General features: G+C 44.5%; 1 protein-coding gene across 5 annotated transcripts in view; it reads right to left on the bottom strand.

Annotated features, from left to right (window-relative positions):
• The window catches only part of TACC1 (transforming acidic coiled-coil containing protein 1), a 96,991-nt gene that overhangs the window by 27,189 nt on the left and 47,672 nt on the right, over positions 1 to 22,130 (bottom strand). Inside the window, exons 1-2 of one of the 5 annotated variants that reach the window (XM_081084772.1) lie at positions 19,128 to 19,703; positions 18,006 to 18,121 (exon numbers count right to left, since the gene is read on the bottom strand). The exons of 1 other annotated variant lie outside the window; for it this stretch is intronic. In XM_081084772.1, the coding sequence (XP_080940898.1) occupies positions 18,006 to 18,121; positions 19,128 to 19,291 (280 nt within the window). In that variant the 5' untranslated portion in view covers positions 19,292 to 19,703. Of the gene's footprint in view, positions 1 to 18,005; positions 18,122 to 19,127; positions 20,738 to 22,130 lie in introns of those variants that run through there. 3 more of the 5 variants (XM_081084771.1, XM_081084774.1, XM_081084773.1) reach the window with 3 other exon arrangements.

Raw genomic sequence — 22,130 nt, 5'->3', positions numbered from 1 at the left:
ATGTTAAAATTCTGCAGGTTAAAATGACAGATCTGGAAGAAACTTTAGATGCTGACAGCTCATGTGCAGGGGATCTGGCACTGACAGTTCCGGGCACTGCCGAACAGTTCCAGGTTCCAGATTTCACACAGAGAGCAGATGTTAATTTAGGATGTTAAAGACAAGTACTCCCTCTTCCCCAAAATGGAATTTAAATAATTCAACTGTTTCAAAATTAATTCAGCCAGCTCAGAATAACTTCTCTCTAGACTGAAAACCTAAAAGAACCAAATTAAAAAAAAAAAAAAAGAATTGGAAAGAGCAGACACAGAAATGGCTTTAAAAAACAAATAGCCCTTATTTTGCTAAGATGACAAGTCACAAAATAATAACATCATTTTTTCTTTACAAGGGCTTTCTGAGTTGGGTCAGGAATTCTCTCAAATCACTTGTAAAAAATAAAGATTCTTTTTAATTGGGGGTCTTAGTAGGAGAATTGCTTTAATTAGGAAGGTGTAATGAAGGTATTTATTTAAAGCACAAACTAAAATTGTGCTTTCCTGACTTAAATATCTGAAATAATGATAGAGTAGCAGCAAAAACTGAATAAACTGGTTATTATCACAGTATCTCATGACTTTAAAGGAAACTCAGAGATGACCCACTAAACCAAATCCCAATCCTAATCCTAATGCAGGATCAAAAACCTGAGCATCACTGAAAAAGTTTTGGAAAGTACTCACACACCTTTTTACATGACTCTTTTATGACTGGGATTGGCTGTGGCATCCGCCTGTAGCTCTAGGAAATAAAGGTTTTTACCTATTGTATCAGAAATCATGCCACCTGCCAGGGTGACATGGGGCAGGAAAACCAACAACCTCATCTGAATTCAGCCCCCCACACTGAGCAGGGGGGAAGGGAGCTCCACCAAGGAGACACCACCCCGCCTGGCATGTCTTGGCTAGCTCAAGCCAGGTGCCAGGTAAGTAAACTTGCCAGCCAGTCCTACACTTCGGTACTGCAGACCCCACCTTGGTCTATATCTTCAGTCACCAGCAGAAAGTACTGGCGGGACGGGAGAAGATAGCTCATTGACTTAAACCTGTTTTGGGAATCATGAGAACATCAAGCAAGAAAACTAACTAATGACATAACTCAACAAGGTATGTCTGAGTAAGACTTTTTAAAAAAAATAAGACTTTTTTTTTAAAAATCAAAAAATATATTGATTTTTTTACAGAGAGGAAGGGAGAGGGATAGAGAGTTAGAAACATCCATGAGAGAGAAACATCAATCAGCTGCCTCCTGCACACCCCCTACTGGGGATGTGCCCACAACCAAGGTACATGCCCTTGACCGGAATCGAACCTGAGACTCTTCAGTCCACAGGCCGACGCTCTATCCACTGAGCCAAACCAGTTAGGGCAAGATTTTTTAAATTTATGCTCTAAACAGTGCATGTCCAACACCAGTTGACCCCACATCCCTAAGTGCTGCCATAAGATAGAACCTAAACTTCAAGCATCACACCACAGGTAACTTTCACTAAGTAAAACACCCATTCTCAGTAGGCTCCAGTTCCCAAACTTCCATCAGTGAAGAGTTCTAGCCACAGCTGTCAGTCCGTTTCTAATCTGAAAGCACTGTTGTGTAACTAACCTACCTCTCTTCATCCTTCCATTTTTAATAAATCCTGGATTCCTTAAAATCTTCCCCCAGGGAACTGAAGAGCTCTCTCCCTGAAATGAGTTTGATGAGTCTGACAAGCACCGCACTGCCTGGTGGCTTGGTGAACACAGACAGCGATTAGATCAGTAGATCAATTCAAAGCAAACACAGAGGAATTAAAAAATAGACCACCATTTCCACTTCTGCCACGTCTGCTGCTGTTAATGAAACTTCCTTTCCATAGTCAGCCCCCATAAATCTAAAAGGGTGTGTCAATCGCCCATGGATGCTCTCAAACAGCAGATCTCTCTTATATTCATTCAGGATGTAGACTACTCTGTAAAAAGAAATGTTTCCCTCGCCCTTTATAATATTTTTAAAAGAAAAGGCATGAAATGCCAAAAACTTAAAGATTAAAGTAACACACTGGCTGAGGGGGGGGGGGGGGGACCGGGGAAGGTCAATGGGGAAAAAAAAGGAGACATGTGTACTACTATTTGTAATACTTTAAACACTAAAATAAAATTTTTTAAAAAAGATTAACAGCTAGACATTTGGGTTTGCACTCCAGTATAATGAAAATATACTGCATTAAAATACAAGCTTATGAAAAACCTTGAAAGCCTTAGATTAGAAGAGTGGAAATGCCATTATCACAAATATATTTGAAACTCAGAAATGTATTCACTGACATATTCTGAGAACCAACTGACTAGCTGCTTTCACATGTATAATCTCATTTTAGAAGAAAGAAAACGACAACCACTTGGAAAACAATGTGTACTACTTCAGATTTGGCATTATTTTCAAGTATGCTTGACTTTTCCCCCTTAGGTTTTAACTTTTTGGTGAAGCATTGTCTGAAACTCCTTTTAGATCTATCACTTCCTGTCCTTTAGCTACAGATGATCCCCTGTATGAGTTTTACTTGACATGTAAAGTGAGAAAAGCTGCCAAAATTTAAACAGGCTTCCTGTATGGCACAGATACACACCCTGGCCTTTTTCTAACCTCAAAATCCACAAATAGTATCTCGCATCCATGTCTAAGATACAAGGTCTGACTCCAAGACAAAAGTCTTAAAACAAAATCTCAGAACCAATGCATGAAAATGAATGTCTTTTAGAGTCATTCAAGAAGGGTTCCTAGATAAATTTTCAGAGGATCCATGAAGACTTTGAAACTCAATGAAAAATCATGTGGGAGCATTGTCTGGTGGAGAAAATCCACAGCCTACCATTTAGGAGCCACTGTGTTTAGGGTCCTCAAAAGGGCCCCTCTCATTACTGTATAGTTATAATTTCAATCCCTGCCCCCAGTCACTACACTGGGATTTAAAAAACTCTTAAACTACTGAGGGAGGGAGAGGGGGGAAATCTCAACATCAAAGAATGAAATTTGTCACCTCTGAGAACATTCAAAAGGAATGTGTTACAAGTGCTGTTTTAAGCAATTTTAAGTGTGGACTAAATCCTTGAGGGGGAACACTCACTAAAACACAAGTTCAAATAGGTTTGTTTAAACAAAATTCAGTCACCTTACATCATACATGTTGACATTAAGACTGCACTAAAGGGTGGACTAAAGGGACACTAAATATCAAGTGAAAGTTGGAGGGGTATGGGTCTGGTCAGCACACTGGGTGTGGTAGGAAGTGACTTGGGCAGGCCACCCTGGAAAAGAATCAAACCCCTAGGAACGAGCTTCAGAAAATAACTTCCTTTTCTGAAGGCTGGTTCAGTTTGTTGTGCTGAGTAAAGTCATAAGGTCAGGAGGCAGCCAAACTTTGGCCTAAGTCTGCAGAACGTTCTCCACTCTTTATTTACATGAAGCTCTTCTCCTCTAATAATTACTGGCTATTTAAAATACATTGATTTGAAGGGGGAACCAAATTGCTAGCCTGCCCAGTGACCCTGGCCTTGGGATGGCCCCATTCAGAGGTCAGGCATTGTGAAGCCCTGTTAGACAGGCTCACACACCAGATGTGCAGGAAACACCGGAGTCATCACAACTAGACAATAAGTTGCCTCCCACAGACTCTGGTATAAAGTGAAAAACCAATGTGAAGGAAGAAAAGGGAGGAAGTCGAGCACTGACTACTGTGTAGGCATGGTGACTGAGCATTTTACAAACAAAAACTCATGCAGTCAGAATTAGAGAACGCACAGGAAGAATTTCAGTTCTTAAGGACTTTACAAATTGGAGGGAGTAAGCAACCAGAGCAATCCTTCTCACCACTTCCCATGTAAAATAATACTCCTGGTGCCTTCCATTAAACTAAAATTAATAAATTCCATATGATAAAGGGTATACAAATAAGCAATTTTTTAAAAAATGGCCAAAACAAATTTTAAAAATATGCTCACTTTAAATTCATATACAATTAATAAACAGAATACCATTTTTAACCTATTAGATTTGTAAAATTAAAATATCAATGATACTCAGTAACAGCTGCTAGGCAAGGGGGCCCGTAGGCACTCTCATACATTTCATGGTAAATAGCATCATGGGAATCTTTCAGGAAGAATTTAGCAGTATCTACCAAAATCCAAAATGAATTGATTCTTTAACTCATCAATTCCACTGCTATGGAATTTATTTTAAATATGCACATAACGAGGGTTAAACACACATATGTACAAGGATGAGGATGTTCACTTAAGTGTGATATTAAAAAGTATTCACTTTTTTGTGTTATTATAAAATATCATAGGAGACTGATAGATGATTTAAGGTGCAACATTATACTGGAATATTATATAGATGGTAACAATGAAGTAGACCTATACATGCTAATACAGGAGGATCTCAAAGACATGGTGTAGGGAAAGAGCAAAGGAAAGAACAGCGTATTAAAGTATGCATCACTATTTATTTTAAACATATAAAGACATATAAAACTGATATTCTGAGGCCCAGAATCTTTCTTAGTAAGGAGAAAAATCTCTTCTACTCAGAACTTAATCCCATTCTACCCATTTCTCTTATTTCAGTTTCACCATAGGGTCCCTATTTCTAATCCCAACGTGCTCCACCTCTACTTTTTCCAAGACCATTGGTTAGGCAAAGTCTTCTTAGATATGACAGCAATAGATAAAATGAACTTTATCAAAATTAAAATTGTAAAAAACTTCAAATGATAACCTCAAAAAAGTGAAGACAACCCACAGAATAGAAATTGACAATCATATATCTAATAAAAGATTTGTATCTAGAATACATAAAGTACTCTTACAACTCAATATAAAAAGGTAAACAACCCAACTAAAAAGTAGGAAAAGAATCTGAATAAACATTTTGCTAAAAATATATGTGAACAGCTAACAAGTACATGAAAAGATGCTCAACATCATTAGCCATTAGGATAATTCCAAATCAAAACCAAATCAAATCAAAACCACAAAATACCACTCCACACCTAATAATATAACTACAATCAGACAGATAGCAACAGGTGTTATCAAAGACATGGAAAAATTGAAACCCTCATACACTATTGGTAGGAATGTAAAATAGTGCAGTAACTTTGTAAAAAGTTTGACAGTTCCTCAAAATATTAGAAATAGTTACCTTATGACCCAGCAATTCCACTACTAGGTATAAGCCCAAGAGAAATGAAAACATATCCACACAAAAACCTGAACACAAATATTCACAGCTGTACTATTCATAATAGCCCCAAAGTGGAAATAACCCAAATGTTCATCAACTGAACATTTTGGGTAAGCAAAATGTGGTATAGCCATACAGTGGAGAACTGACAATAAAAAGGAATAAAGTACTAATACATGCTACGATATGAATGAGCCTTGAAAACATTATGGTGAGTAAACAGAGTTAGTCACAAAAGAGTACATATTTATATTAAATGTCCAGAACAAGCAAATCTATTGAGACACAAAGCAGATTGTCAGTTGCCTAGCACTGGAGGGTAGAATGGGGTGGGGGTGGGGTGATAAATATTTTAAACATTATATTGAGGCAACAGTTGCACAATTCTGTTCATATACTAAAAACCATTGAACTGTACATCCTTTAAATGGGTAAACTGTATGGCATGTAAATAATCTCTATATAAAAGACTAATATGCAAAGTGTCCCCTCAGGAGTTCGACTGGGAGACCAGGAGTTCGATCGATCGCTATGACATTTGTTGACCACCAGGGGTAGAGAGAATGAAGGCTGGCCCCAGCTGGCAGCTGGGGAAGGAAGGCCCTGACCAGCAGCCATAAGCCCCCTGATCGGCCCTGATCGGCAGACAGGCCGAGGGACCCTACCTGTGCATGAGTTTCATACACCGGGCCTCTAGTACAGTGGCTCTCAACCTTCTGGCCCTTTAATACAGTTCCTCATGTTGTGACCCAACCATAAAATTATTTTCGTTACTACTTCATAACTGTAATGTTGCTACTGTTATGAATCGTAATGTAAATATCTGATATGCAGGGTGGTCTTAGGTGACCCCTGTGAAAGGGTCGTTCCACCGCCAAAGGGGTCGCGACCCACAGGTTGAGAACCGCTGCTCTAGTATCTCAATAAAACTGTTGTTTTTTAAAAAAGAACATGGAGGCTCAGAGGGTAACAGAGCAGGAGCAGTGTCCTGAAATATCTACTAAAATGTTCTACCACACCACAGACTTACACTTCAGAAAATGCTCCAAACAGCCTCTTATGTGTGTCACTTGTAGGAACACATACTTGAGAGAGGTGGTAGGTCTCACTTTCACATCAATTTGGGATTTTAAATTTCTCCCGAGGAAGCCTACAATGTGCTAGATAAAATCTATTTACAGAAGGAGGTGAAATAAATGACATCACTCCTCTCTTGTATAACAGACATAGGCAAATATATGAACCATCCTAAAAATGTGACAATTGTCAAGCTCAAAAGACTTTGTGTTTTTGTTGTTGTTTGGGAAGGTAGGTTTTTAAAATTCTAATTTTTAATATTTGACTTTACACATTCCTCCCTCACACCTTCTCTTGCTAAATCACCTATTTGATGTGATAATTATCTATTTGCTGCTAAAACATCTGGGGAAGCCAAGAAGCCTGGGAAATAGAAGGCAGCTAGCTCCCTCCAGACTCACACTGTCTTCTTTTTACCCCAGAGCAAAAACCAAGCACCCAAAACAGAGTTGATGCTCAATCAGTGCCTACCGCCCAGGGAATGCCTAATACATAAAGGACGCCCTTCTCCTAGGATTCTATTTTTTAATACAGAAAAAAAGTAAATACAAGTAGTGATAAAACCATTCTGCCCTATACTACAGCTGTAAAGAATTGACATTTGTTCTTCATTTGACCCCTTCCCTTTGAAGAACCCTCCTCCTTAAAAAGATGCTTGCCCTTGCCCTCCCGGCCCCTACTCCCAAGTTTGAATAAAGTGCTTCCGAAGAGAAACAAATGTGATTCTGGCATAATGCCACCCTTTCTGTTCACGGTCTGACCTGAGGAGACTTACTAGGATACACATTAGCATTTAGGCAGGTTTGAGGGGTTTTTCAGGTTCGTGTCTCTGAGTTCCAGTTCCCCCAAAGTTGAATATATTGTATATATGTATGTTCTCAGCCATTTAGTCAAGGGCATCAGCCTTAAAATGGAGTTGAACACTATATATTCACTAGAGGCCCGGTGCAGGAAAATTCGTGCACTCGAGGAGTCCCTCAGCCCGGCCTGTGCCCACTTCGCAGTCCGGGACCCCTCTGGGGATGTCCATCTGCCAGCTTAGGCCCGCTCCCTGGGGGATCAGGCCTAAGCTGGCAGTCAGACATCCTTCTGCCAGCCCAGGAGCCCTCGGGGGATGTCCTGTGAGAAGCGGGCCTAAGCCGTAGCTGGACATCCTTAGTACTGCCGAGGAGGCGGGAGAGGCTCCCACCACACCAATGCGCTTGCAGCCATCAGCCAAGCTTGTGGCTGAGCAGAGCTCCCGCTGTGGGAGCACAATGACCAACAGGGGGCAACTCCTGCGTTGAGCATATGCCCCCTGGTGGTCAGTGCATGTCATAGAGACTGGTCATTCTGCTGTTAGGGTCAATTTGCATATTACCCTTTTATTATATAGGACTGTCCAGCAATAAGCCAATGGGACAAGAAGGCCTTTTCTGGGAAGGCAGGGTAGAACCTAAGGGTGGGGACTGCAGAGCTCACATTCACCTGACAACCACTGGGACCTCAAGTCAGGGTGCCAGGTGAGTGAGTCAAGGCAGAAAAAGGCAGAACATCCTCTTAGTGTGCCAGAATTTTAGGATGTTACCACTTAAAGCAGAAAGACAAAATCAACACAAACACACCCCTGACACAACCCAGATAATGAGTAACTGTCCAAACCTCCTCCCCACCCTCCAAAACAGAATCAAATGGAAACATTGCCCAGGAACTAAGGATTGAGGGTGGGGGAGTAACTGCTTTCTGTAAGAGATAAGGAGTCAGGTGCCAAGTTGTTCTCTCAAGACAAGAGATAATCTTCTAACTCTAGAGAGAGGCTGGCTCTAAAATACAAGACTCTGGTAAAGAATCATCTGCAAAGCCACTTGATAAACTGAAAACCCTTGTACTAAGGATGAAGCAAGTACTTCACATTTCCAAACCAGCACCTTATGCTATTTTATTTAAAAAGGGAACCAAACCCTATCCTCTGATGGGCAAGATTACAATAAGGTAAGAGGCAGGGCCCATTATTCAGGAAGTGTCTGCCCATCAGGAAGCCAAAGCCTTCTCCAGAGGAGCCATGTAACAATGTCTTCCCTTCCCACTCAGGAGTTGCCCGAGTTTTGCATCTGCCCCGATTTGTTTGAGGTTACATTTCAAACAGAGCAGAAAACCCCCCACCACAGACAGAATCAGAGAGGCTGCCTCCTCCCACCTCACAGGAATTCTACATCCCCAAGCCACTGCAGCAGGAAGAGCAAGGGGAAAAGGGCTCGTGCTACCAGATGGGCCTCCTTTGCAGAGATCTGAAATTGTGTAACTTCACTCTGTTGCTGCCAAACAACCATAATGTGCATCTCCTCAGAAATAATTACTGGAGAATTCAAAATACCAACCGCCTCTCTCACAAAGTAGCAACCGCCTACGCAGAGCTGGGAAGCTGATGCAGGATAAAGAAAGAGGCAGCAAGAGAGGAGCCTCCAGACAGCAACAGCAGCCAGTGCACAGGGCACATGAGACACCTTCTACAACTGAACAGAGGCCCTGGCTGAAGGCTAAGTCACTTTCTTGCCTCCTGCTCCTTCACTCTAAGAAAAGGGGCAGCAGGAAGGGCAGGGGGAGGCAATAAAGAGGCCCCAAACGAGGACAGTAATAAAAAAAGTTATTATACCAAAAATTACACCCTTTGGTATAGAAAAAAATTTTTTTTAATAGAAAAGGGCCTTGTGGTAGCCAGCCTCCAAGATGACCCCCAACGAGTCTCACCTGGCATTCACACCCTTGGACGGACTTCGTAACCAAAAGGATATTGTGTAAATAACAGTGTGACATCTGAGGCTGTGTCATAAAAGACATTACAACTTCCATCTTGCTCTTGGGTCACTCATTCTGCAGGCAGTTAGCAGCCAGACTGGAAGAACACTTAAGCAACCCAGGGACAGATCCATCCATACAGTGAAGAAGTGAGGCCTTGCACCAATAGCCAGCACTAACTTGCCGGCACGAGAGAGCTACCTGAGGAGAGGATCCTCGAGCCCCAGTCAAGCCTTCAGATGACTACAGTCCCAGCCAACATCATGACTGTGTTCTCACAAGCAACTCTATGTCAGACCGCCCAGCTAAGCTGCTCCCCAATTCCAGCGATATGAAAGCTATGCAAGATAATAAATGTTTACTGTTTTAAGCTGCTAACAAGTTTTGGAGTAACCTGTTATGCAGCAACAGAGAACTAATCCAGACCTCTTAGAAACATCTCTTCCTATTCCAAAAAGGTGCAGAGTCCCAAGAGGCTATACAAATGTTCATGCATCCACCTCTCCTCACCCACTTATGACTCACAGGAGGAGAAGGAAGCAAAACCTAGTACTCAGTGTGTCCATTTCCTCTTTATCTCTCACTGATGAGCTGAAGCTAAGCATTAAGGAAGCAAATGTTTTCAATCCAACAGTGCTGCTTACCCAGGGATACTTATTTTTTATTTGCTTCTGACTCTCTATCTAAATTGTGCTGTAAACTTCTTAATGACTCATGTCCAAAATTCCTAAAATACATTTTATACTTTATATATTATATATGCCAAGTTAACACATGTGGACGATGTACTTCCTGCTGATTTTTTTTTTTTAACTACTATACCTAAAAGGATACTTAAGAGGATGCTTTCCCCCATCATACTATCCTGGCAACATTTTAAGAATCTTTTTTTTAATATATTTTATTGAGTTTTTACAGAGAGGAAAGGAGAGAGATAGCGAGTTAGAAACATCGATGAGAGAGAAACATCGATCAGCTGCCTCCTGCACACTCCCCACTGGGGATGTGCCCGCAACCAAGGTACCTGCCCTTGACTGGAATCGAACCTGGGACCTTTCAGTCCGCAGGCCGACGCTCTATCCACTGAGCCAAACCGGTTTCGGCCATTTTAAGAATCTTTATTTCCTGTGATAAGTATCCTCTTTAGTCAGTAAAGAGAGATTTCACACATTCCCTGGAGAGAGAAGCTACAGAATATGTTCCAAGAGCTCTGGATCTATGATCTTAAGAGCTGAATTTAAGATCCCACTCTACTACCAGCAGTAAAGGCAGTGGCCTTAATTTCCTAATCTGTGGAATGGAAATCACGTGTGTTCTATTTTATAGTGTCATTGTTTTAAAAATAAAATTAGACACTATAAAAAAAAAAACTACTTGCTTCCAATACACCCAATAAATACAGCTGAAACAGAAAGTTAGTGGTCTTCTAGGTGGGAATCTTACAGTGGGAAAGCTGGAGATCAATAATTGGTTGTTAGATTTCCAGCAAAGACATAGGTAAGAGGATACCTGGACAGTATCTGTATCTGCCAATGAGAACTGTCAAATTACATTTTTTATTTGTGAATTAATGAACTGCTCCAACTTGTTACTATTCCCTTGGGTTTAGCCATTATCAATCTAACTCCTGGGGATCCAACTGAGTTTGTGTGAACTCAAAATTAGGTTCATGTACATGCAAAAATGAAGATGAGATCTTGAAGTTATAAATAGCAATCCCTTTTTAGGCCCACCTTGAACAATTATTGGACAATTTAGCAACCCTCAGTTATCAAATCTCCTCGGTGATGGATGTTTGGGGTGGACAAACCATGGTCACTAACTTGAGTTTAGGAGGCTGTGACAAATGCTTACCTCTAGGGTTTCCTATGAACAGTTTTACTGGTTACTTGAAAAAGACATATTAACTACTCTTTAACTGAAATGTTTAAATGGCTTTAGACCACATTCATTTTTTTAAAAATATATTTTGTATTGATTTTTTACAGAGAGGAAGGGAGAGGGATAGAGAGTCAGAAACATCAATGACAGAGAAACATTGATCAGCTGCCTCCTGCACCCCCCCTACTGGGGATGTGTCCGCAACCATGGTACATGCCCTTGACCGGAATCAAACCTGGGACCCTTCAGTCCGCAGGCCGACGCTCTATCCACTCAGCCAAATGAGTCAGGGCCACATCCATTTTTTAGGTGGAGCATTAAATGGTAGCAGCACATTTTAGAAGGGTTGCCCTACCACCACCACCACTAGACACATACAGAAAATGCCTTTACCATCAGAAACTATTAAAGTAAGCTATATTGCTTTATTTGATGCTAAGGTAAGCCCAAAACTGTGGTATGCAAATCTGAAATGAGTTTAATCATTATAATATTTCTATTACATGAATTTACTATTCATCTTAAAAGGAAATCACTGCTTTGACAATTACTAAAATCTTTACTTTTGACTTTGCCCTGGCCCCTGAGCTCTTTTATTCAAACACTGTGATTCTGCATTCTCTGAGGTCTTTGCTGAAAACACTACACTTTTTCCCAAAAACATTCTCTTCAGATGCAGCACCATACAGAAGAAGAGGTGCTCCCCACATGGCTCATTTACACTGGGATAAACAGAACAAAAAAGAAATATGGCTCTGATCCCATTTACTAACTAGTGGGAATCTCTAAGTTGAAACCTAAAAACATTTTAGGGGGCGGGGGGCGGGGGGCAGGGAGGAATGGAATTGTGTCATGCTGCTGAGGTTTTCAAGCCTTAAACATCTTATAATAATATAAAACATAAAAATTAAGCTGTGAGTCAATCAAATACAAAATCTATATATATAAAAGGCTAAGCAACCGTCTGACCGTCCAACCGCTAGCTATGATGCGTAATGACCACCCAGGGCAGATGCTCTGACCAGTAGCTATGACACACACTGACCAGCAGGGGGCAGATGCTCAATGCAGAAGCTGCCAAGCTGTGGTGACTTGGCAGCGGTGGTTCTCGGGTGACGCACCCCAGAACCTGGGAGGAGAAAGCCTGATTCTGGGGTGCATCACCCTAGAGCCGCCCTCTTGCAATCCAGGACCCCTCAGGGGATGTTGGAGAGACAGTTTCAGCCTGATCTCCGCAGGCCTGGCCGAGGGACCCCACCTGCCAGAAGGACCCCACTCACTCTGCAGATGCCCTTCAAGCTGTAGTGTCGCCCCAGGTGCAGCCTGCGGGGAGGGACCACGGGAGGTTGTCTCCAGGGTGTGTCTGGCCTGTCTAGCCCAGTCCCGCCCCTCCAGCCACCTTCTAATTAATTTCCATTCAATGTGCACGAATCCATGCACATCAGGGCACTAGTAAGAAAATAAAATAAAAGCATTAGCCTGGGATGTTGTAGAAGGAGCCACATGGGTCGAACTGTTGAACCAGGTAATGTTAAAAGTCATTATTAGTCCCATTATAGTCCTAGGATATTCTAATAAAGCAATCCCTGTGGTAGGGGCAGGGAGAGGATGTTATACTAAATCCCTAGGACAGTGATTGGCAAACTCATTAGTCAACAGAGCCAAATATCAACAGTACAACGATTGAAATTTCTTTTGAGAGCCAAATTTTTTAAACTTAAACTATATAGGTAGGTACATTGTTACTAACTTAATTAGGGTACTCCTAAGGCTTAGGAAGAGCCACACTCAAGGGGCCAAAAAGCCGCATATGGCTCGTGAGCCGCAGTTTGCCGACCACGGCCTAGGAGAACCATACTTATAGACTCAACTGGATACCTCCTGGGTTACACATCAAATACAAAGCATTAGAATGAAAAAACATCTAAGGCTTGGATTTTAACGAGCTCTCCTTCTACATCTTACATCTGTAGTCTAACACATTCCAATAAATACACCATAACAACTACACAATAATACCAACAATATACCATATCAATGGTCAAATTACAAATCTCCAACACCCAAAGTTACAGTAAAAACACATAACGGGCCCTGACTGGTTTGGCTCAGTGGATAGAGTGTCAGCCTGAGGACTGAAGGGTCCCAGGTTCGATTCCAGTCAAGGGCATGTACCTGGGTTGCAGGCACATCCTCAGTGGGGGTGTGCAGGAGGCAGCTGATCGATGTTTCTCTCTCATGGATGTTTCTAACTCTCTATCCCTCTCCCTTTCTCTCTGTAAAAAATAAAAGAAATATATATTTTAAAAAAACACATAACGGGCAAAAGTTAAAAGTATATATTTGTACTTACAGCAAATGATTCCACAGTTGTCTCATTCTTCCCTAACTTCCTTTTGTCATAACTCCTCAGATATTTTAGTCAACAAAGAATCAAGTACATTAACAGACCAATTACATCATTTCCATTTTGCAAAGAGACAAATAGCCAGCCCGCAGCAGTCTATCCCTAAAGTCTTACCTGGGGGCTACACTAATGGCACCCAGCACCCACAGTTCATTTTTTAATCAATCAGGTAGAGCCATGCTGCTTTTTTTAAAAGTCATTATGCCAAATTAATGAAACTTTATATTTTTTATCAAAATTGCTGAAAGTGCGGGCAGGGAGAGGATGGTAAGTTTGCTAAGTCGGCAAACTTTTCTGTTAGGTTTTTCTGGCCACTGGATCTCTGTTCCAAGGACTCAGCTTTGCTGTTGTGGTATGAAAGCAGCCACAGACAACATCTAAATGAGTAAATGTGGCTGCATTCCAACAAAAATTTATAGGCCCTAAAATTTGAATTTCATATAATTTACACACATCCCAAAATATTTTTTTTCAAAATATTTAATGTAAAAACACTTCTTAGCTCTTGAGTAGAAAATAATAGGCAATAGCAGGTGGCAGGTCCGATTTGGTCTTTGATCTATAGTTTGCTGATTCCAGATCTAGACTACCAAAATTGTGTCAACAAACAACTCCCCATTCCCTACAAGGCCTCCAGCAGTAAATATCTGAGGATTGATCCTGTTCTCTTTTCTTCTATTTGGGAGGAACACTGTATATCTTCGAAAAATCTATTCCTCTAAGTAACACATCAAACAGGGAAGGTTTAACTACTTGTTTCAAGGCACAGCTTCAGCATGGATTAAGATTCTCTTTCTCAAAGCAGAGTAACTATCTGTAAATAAAGGTGGATGTGGCCCTGGCTGGTTTGGCTCAGTGGCTAGAGCCTCGGCCCACAGACTGAAGAGTTCTGGGTTTGGTTCCAGTCAAGGGCACGTACCTTGGTTGCAGGCTCAATCCCTGGCCCTAGTGGTGGCACGCTGTGGGAGGCAGCCAATCGATGTGTCTCTCTCACATCGATGTTTCTCTCTGTCTCTCCTCTTCCCTTCCACTTTCTCTAAAATCAATGGAAAAGTATCTTTGCGTAAGGATTAACAACAACAAAAAAATGTAGGTGTATAGTCAGGGAGGTCTCAGTGGCAGAGCACAGCCAATGCAGCTTTGATAGTCTAAAAAATACTGGACAAAACCAGGCCATAAGCATCGCCCCCCCCCTCCCCAAAAAAGGCTTATATAATCTACACCTGGTGTCCCACCATGTCCTAGAACCAGAAGTATTAAAAACTAACTTTATCAGGAGCCAAATAATCAACAATTTGGGGAGAAAGAATCATTCAGACCCCAAAATTGACTTCAATTTGAAATGACTCTCCAGGAATTTTTGCTCGCTGGCATCTTCCCTGGTCAGACCTGTGCTTTGGTTGTATTGTTACATTTAATGTGTATGTGTGACAAAGGTGTCATCAGGGCTCTGGTCTAGCTCTAGATGTTGGGTAGGAGCCCTAGAAGGCAGGATACTACCAAGCCAAAGCGCAATCGTCCTATTATGTAAAGACCTTAAAGTGAGAGATTTAAAAATATGTAGTGGTTGTTTCCCAGACTCTACCCCCCTCCCAAACCCCCACCACCATCACCAATCATGAACTACTCCACAGAGCCTTCCTGGTCCATGAAGGAAAACTTTTTAGAGAGTGTAAGTCACCAAAACTTGTAATAATGAGTCAGTAGCACAGAAAGGACCAAACAATTGGGTCTCTATGGCTCTGGGTGCCGGACCTGGGCCATACAGGCCACTATTCAATTAGCAAAGAATCTGTCAGGATGAATCAGACTACCAGCTAATAGAATGGTGAGGAAGGGGCCGCCCAAGCTGAGGGCAATTCAAAGAGTCTTTCAAAAACCAACTTAACAAGTCTTGTGAGCTTTATTTAAATGTGATGGGAAAGCTACAAAATAGTTCTTTCAAGCTTTCAAATCTCCCTTCTGATCTGCCAATCTTGAGAGAAGAAAAGGGAGGTTCTGAGAACAAGTGGCATCTTCAGGCACTGAGTGCTACAAATACAAAGCAAAACACACACACAAATTTTCCAATGCACAGTCTTGCCTGTTCCCATGCAGGCTGTGTCTAAAACCATGGTAAAAGCAGCTGGGGGTGCCCTAGCCAGTTTGGCTCAGTGGATAGAGCATCAGCCCTGGACTGAAGGGTCCCGGGTTCGATTCCAGTCAAGGGCACGTGCCTGGGTTGCAGCCTCGATCCCCAGTAGGGGGCATGCAGGAGGTAGCCAATCATTGATTCCCTGTCATCATTGATGTTTCTATCTCTCTCTCTCCCCCCCTTCCTCTCTGAAATCAATAAAAAAATATTTTTTAAAAAGCAGCTGGCGTGAGTGGAGAGTATTTTCAATTCTCAGAAGGGGAAGCACATAATGAAGCTCACAATTTAAAGCAAAACCCAATCACAAAAAGCTGATATTTCACTGATTATCCAGCTTCGCCATGATGTCTACCACAGAGAACTTGACTTCCCTAGGCAACCTGTGAGGAAGTTACCAAGCAATAAAATACAATCATGGTTGGGGGGCAAAAAGTCATAATCAGATTAAAAATTAGATAACTGGCTAACTGAAAGCTGGCTCTATCTGCCACTGTAGGGTGACAGTGGCAGGCACTGGAATAGAGAAAGATGGTAAAAAGAACATCCATCCTAGAGTCCTTCTCCGGACAGCAGCCAGCTAACCCCTTTTAAAAATATATTTTTATTGGTTTCAGAGAGGGAGGGGGAGAGAGATAGAAACATCAATGATGAGAGAGAATCATTGATTGGTTGCCTCCTGCACACCCTACACTGAAGAGCAGGCCTGCAATCTGGGCATGTGCCCCAATCGGGAACCCAACTGTGACCTCCTGGTTCACAGGTTGATGCTCAACCACTGAGCCACGCTGGCCGGGCCAGCGAACCTTTTTAGAAGTAAGTCAAGCACAATCCCCCTGTGCTCAAAGCCCTCTGTTGTGAGTTGACCTGGGTTCCCTCAGAAAGATGCGCTGAAGCCCTAACTCCCGGTGTTTGCTAACAGTATCTTTGCAGATGTAACCAAGTTAAAATGAGGTCATACTGGATTAGGATGGTCCCTAAACCCAATGACTGGTATCCTTGTAAGTATGCCATGGGACGACATAGATAAGTAGAGAGCAGAAGGCCATGTAATGAAGGAGGCAGAGACTGTAACAAGCCAAGGAATACTAAGAATTGCCAGCAACCACCAGAAGCTAGAAGAGACAAGGAAGAATTCTTCCCTAGGACTTTTGGAGGGAGCATGCCACTGCTGACACCTTGATTTCAGACTTCTAGCCTTCAGAACTGTGAGAGAACTCTAGTACATTCCTGTTGTTTTAAGCCACCCGGTTTGTGGCACTTTCTCAAGGCAGCCCTAGGCAGCTAACACATCCTCCAAAGGCTTCCTATCTCACTCAGAAAGACAACCGCAGCATCCTTACAATATGATCCAGACCGCCCCTTACCTGGTTGACTTCAGCAACTACTGCTCTCTGCCTGTCACTCCACTCCAGCCACACTGTCCCCTTCGCTGGTCCTCAAACATGCGGCCACTCTGCCACCCTCCCCCCACGGGCCCCACTCTGCCAAGCCTGGCCCTGTCTCACACCTTTGCAGATGCCATTCCCTCTGCTGGAAGGGTTCTCTCCCCAGGCATCTGCAAGGCTGTTCCCTCAATCTTCCTTCAAGGCTCTGCTAAGTCTCCTTACCATTAAACCTCCATCAAATTACCCTTCAGCATCTGCTACCCTCACCCCATATACCCTAATCCTCCTTCCCCCGCTTCCCTTTTTCCTCCATAATCCTGAAGACGAGCGGACATGTATCTCTCACTTAGCCTTTTAAAGGTCCATGGCCCTCTGTAGTGTTAGACGGGTGAGAGCAGAACTTTTTCACTGCTGAATCACAGTGCACTCTACTGAATAGATAAGTGAATTCTGTCAAGACAGGTGAAATTTTACCCCAAACTGGCTGCGTGACAAAAAAGATTTCTACTAATTAAGTGGAACAGCAGAAGCTTTTGTAGATGAAGGGCAGGCTCAAGGTTGGGCTCTGAGGGGCTCGGGGAGAATCTCTGTACCAGGTTTTCTTAGGTAGACTGAGCAGCTCACCACCCTTCCTGTGTGAGGAAGAGCAGTTTTGAAACAGCCTCTTCAGATTCCGCCTTATCTACAAAACGTCAACTCTCACCTATAATTTTTGTCTCCAGCCACACCCTGTAGAAAGCTACTTAGCCTGGGAAATTCTAAACTTGCATCCATCTCTGCATTCCTACACACAGTTTTGTTTTTTAGGGGCCGAGGGGAAGGGCCCAGCAGGAAGGTTTGATGAAGACAATCTCCTACTACAAACGTACAAACTACTTGGGGAAGAAAGCCTCTCAGACTAACCGGATCCTAAAAAAACAAACAACATTCCAAATAAACCGGGAGCTTTAAAACAGCTCTTACGTAATGAGGAGACCATCCAAACCTTTTTTTTAAATGGCTCTAAATCAACACTTTTCCTTCCCTTTACATATTCAAAACTTTAAAACAAAAGAGGCAGACACTGGAAGTCTTTCCTTACCTTGGGTGCTGGCCACAGGTCCTGCTAATCCGAGTGACGAATCACAGCAGTCCTTGAGAGGTGACTTGATGGGTGTTTCAACTTCAGGGGTCTCAAAATTACCCTCAGAATCCGAGCTGCCAAGGGGGAAAAATGAGGAATTACCACTTTCAACGGCATTTCCGACAGCCTTTATCACCTATCAAACGGCTCAGGTCCAGGATGTTTGCCTAACCCTACAACCCACTGGTCCTCAGCCCCGATTGGCCATGGGCGATGCTGCGGGCTTTTCTCGCGCATCCTGTCTCCCTGGATTCGCCACCATCCTCTGGAGCTTTTCTCCAGCACCATCTATTTTGATGGCATCCTTCCCTCGGACACCCCAGGAATAAAAGCTCTTTTCAACAGGCTCCTTTTCTCCCAAGGGCCCTTTCCCAGAGCCTTAAAAATTAAGATGGCCCCCCCCTCCCCCTAAAAAAAAAAAATTAAGCCAGTTCTCGCCACGATGCCTTTTTTCCCTGGCAGGCCTCTCGCTACCTGTTCTACCTCCCTCGGCCCGAGGCGGAGGATGCGGTCACCTGCCTTCTGCAATCACACGAGTGACAGCACAGCAGAGACCACCATTTCTCACCAGCTGCCAGCGGCCTGGCATCACGCGACCTTCTCTACCAAGACCGCATTTTTGGGGGACACAGTGGGAGCGACCTCTTCCCCACCGGGAGTGATCAATGGCACTGTGAGCGTGTGTGTGTGTGTGTGTGTGTGTGTGTGTGTGTGTGTATGAGAGTGTGTATGCGCGCGCGCTTAGGGCCGGGGGCCGGGAGGGCGAAGCTTAGAGAAGGTGACGGAGGCCGACCGGGGTGCGGAGAGACTGCAGATTCTGGGTTAGGTTCAGAAAGCTCACACTGAAAAGGGAGAAAGAAAACGCACGGGAGGACGGAACATCTTGAACTTCCGAATGCACAGCGGGGACCTGGTTCCGGGCGGGGACCAGCATTGCCACGAATATGGTTACGTGGGTGGGCGACCACACACACGCACACAGGGTGAGCCACAGACTGATGGGCGGGCGGATGAATGAATGGATGGGTGGGTGGGTGGATGGCAGCACGTCTGCATCTCGGCAGGGATGCGTGTACTTGCCTGAAACTCAAGGATTTGGTCTCGGCTTGCGAGTCCTCCTCCTCCTCGGGGTCGCCCTCGGGCCCTCCGGCCTCGTCGTCTCCGGCGCCCCCGCCGCGCACCGCGGACCACGTCCATTTCGCCCACTGCACGGGGGACAGGATCTGCCACGGGCTGAACGCCATGAGCGCGGATCCTCCGGCGCCAGCGCCTAAGGGTAGGGGAACGGGAGAGCCTTTTTTCCCCCTTTCAAAATGGAGGGAACCGGTGACAGGCGCCGTTAAGCGTTTCCAGCGGAGGCGCGGATGTGGTTAAACGAGCGCCGTCGGGGCCGGGGTGGAAGCGCTTCCTCTTGGCCGGCCGGCAGCGCCGCTTCCTCCTAGTCCTCCTTCCCAAATGGGGCTGCCCGGCGCCCCGCTGCGCCGGAGACCGCCTCCGGGAAGATGCTTGTCCTGGGGCCTCCTCAGGGCCCCGGCCCGCGACGCCCGGCAGCTCGGCTACTCGCGGGCTCGGGCTCCCAGGTCCCGCTTCCCCGCCGGCGCGGTGCGCATCAGCTGCCGCGGGAGCCGCGCCCCAGGAGCCGCCCCCTCGGACCGTACTACTTGCGCGGGGGGGCGGGGGCGGCGGCAGCGCTTTGATGTCTGTAGCGCGCCCGCCGGACCCCCCCGCCGCGGCGCCACGCTGGTCGCGTCCGCACTGCGGGCAGGGGGTTGCCCGGCTGCGACTCGGGGCTGCGGGCGGAGGACCCCGGCACCCATAGGGCTCCGTCAGCGTCAGGAACTGGGAAGATCCATTCTTCTGGGCCCGCGCACGCCGGACCTTCCCCCCCTTCCCTTTTTATTTTTATATTTTCATCTCGCCACTGTGACTTCAGGGCGTTGCTGATGATGGATCGCACAGAAGTTAAGCCCCTTATCAAAAAAACAAAACAAACTTTGAGGCCGCTGCTGGCTGGCGTTTTCCCTCCCTGATTCTGACAGCGTGGAAGATTTCAGCCTGTTCACCTTCAACCCCGTCACCCCCAGGATTTGGATAATCCGCCAGCAGTGCTGCAGGCGTAGCCAAGGACTGGAAACTTAGATGCTTTGTCCCTCCCCAAACTGCACTCGTGGACGCTTTGTGGCCAGGTCTTGGGCACCGGGTGCAGGATTACCCTGGGAAATGGTAGCCCGATCGGTTTCCCATCCTCCTTTTGAGGCGTTCTTTTCATAACTTCCAAGCCTTTGATTCTGACTTCGCTTGCTGCTCCGGAGTATGCCCATGGGCCGGGCGAAGGCAGCCTTCAAAATAAAAACCCTCGTAATGATGGAAGGCGGAACTCTCCGAGGACCGCTTCACTTTCCATTCAGTAGGGATGGCTCCTCACCAGTGCTCCCTCAAACACCAGGCTCATGTCCTGTTATCATTTCCCAGGGTTATGGTGCATCTGTGAGGTGGCTGCAGGTTCCCCCGGAGAGAGAGAGAGAGCAGCTCCAGAACTTAGGAACAAATCTTTGTTGACGAATCATGACTGTTTAAGCAAAAATAATGCGAGATGGGGCGTGGCGGGTTGCCTCACCATAACAGAAGGGCAGGGTTTTGGTTGGGGGTGTCAGGATGGGTATAGAATTCATCCAGCGCCTTCCAGAGATAAACACAACTGTCATGAGGGTTCTGGAGACTATGGAGATGTGAAGTAAGCAGGAGTCCTTTTTTGTTAGGTTCACATGACTATGCCACAACACTATCCAACTGTATTTTTAGGTTTATGGTACACCGCGTAAACCTTTCGATTATAAGGTTCCCCAGGTTCCTGTGTTTAACACAAGTGTTTTGCTGCCTGGAAAGAACAGTATCCCATGTAAATGAGTGACTGGCACGGCCTAGGTCCTGTTCATTCTTCCTCCTGAATAGTTCTCAAATCTTTCCATTTCTCCGCATCGCCGTTTTCCACAGGTCTACTGTAAATGCCTCCCAACTGGTTCTACCATGGGTTTTTCTTACCCAGGGTCACTGCCTGGCTGCTCTGTGACTTGAACTCTAATCTTGCTGCTTCTGCCGCCCTATACTCCCAGCCTTTTGTATCCCTAGCCATAATTGGCAGAGAATTGGTTCTGATCCTTTACTATGTCCAAGAATCATCTGGGGCACTCCTTTAAAAGCACCCATTCAAAATGCTGCCAGGAGCTGGAAGTCTGTATTTTTACCAAGTGTCCTGGAGAATTTCACAGGATAAATTTTGGGGGAAAATGACTAGTTTGAACCAACTAATTGCTTCCTTCGGAACAATCTCCCTTTTGCCTGCAGTTTTGCACAGTCCTCCCCGCTTCTTCCACCTTCAGCTCTCTGACCTTGACTGCCTGAACTTCTGCACCGGTTCTTGGAAAGCTTGCTGATTTCTCCATTCTTTTTACCATCTCTATTCCCCAAACATCCAGAAAGACTTACTGTGGCCCTTAGGTAGTTTTGAAAGGAAGCACCATAAATAGTTATACCAGGACAACAGACATAAACCAGGGCATCCCAGGATGTAAGGTCACCCTATACTTAGCATACTATATATAATATATTTGTTTACTCCTCTGTCCCACTTCTGCACCATAGGTTTTAAATGGCAGGGACCAACCACATGGGATTTATGACTCATTTTTGTTTCCCCAGAGATTAGGATGGCCACACATTCCATAAGTGTTTAATAAATGTGCAGAAAATGAATCATCTAGTTTACTAAAAAACCTATGAGTTTGGCTATGGTGACAAATTCCTTAAACCTGACTCCTCCTGAAAAAATCAAGGTTTTGTACCAGCACAGAACAGAACCTGGGACAAGTGATGGCCCAACAAGATAAAGCCTGGCCTATACAGCAGTTTCTTGAAACTGGAGAAACAAATGCTCCGGGTCTAAAAAACCACTCCTCTGCAAGCTCCTGGACTCAATGTGGACAGCAATAAAGCCACTGCTCCATCGTTCAAACTGATTTTATTGTCTGGAAGTACAAATAAGGAGACTAACTGATATGCGAATTTTCTTGTAATTCTGGGAAA

The sequence above is a fragment of the Myotis nattereri genome (assembly GCF_964212035.1).
Source record: "Myotis nattereri genome assembly, chromosome: 2".
NCBI lineage: Eukaryota > Metazoa > Chordata > Mammalia > Chiroptera > Vespertilionidae > Myotis > Myotis nattereri.
This window is presented reverse-complemented; position numbering and strand designations above follow the sequence as displayed.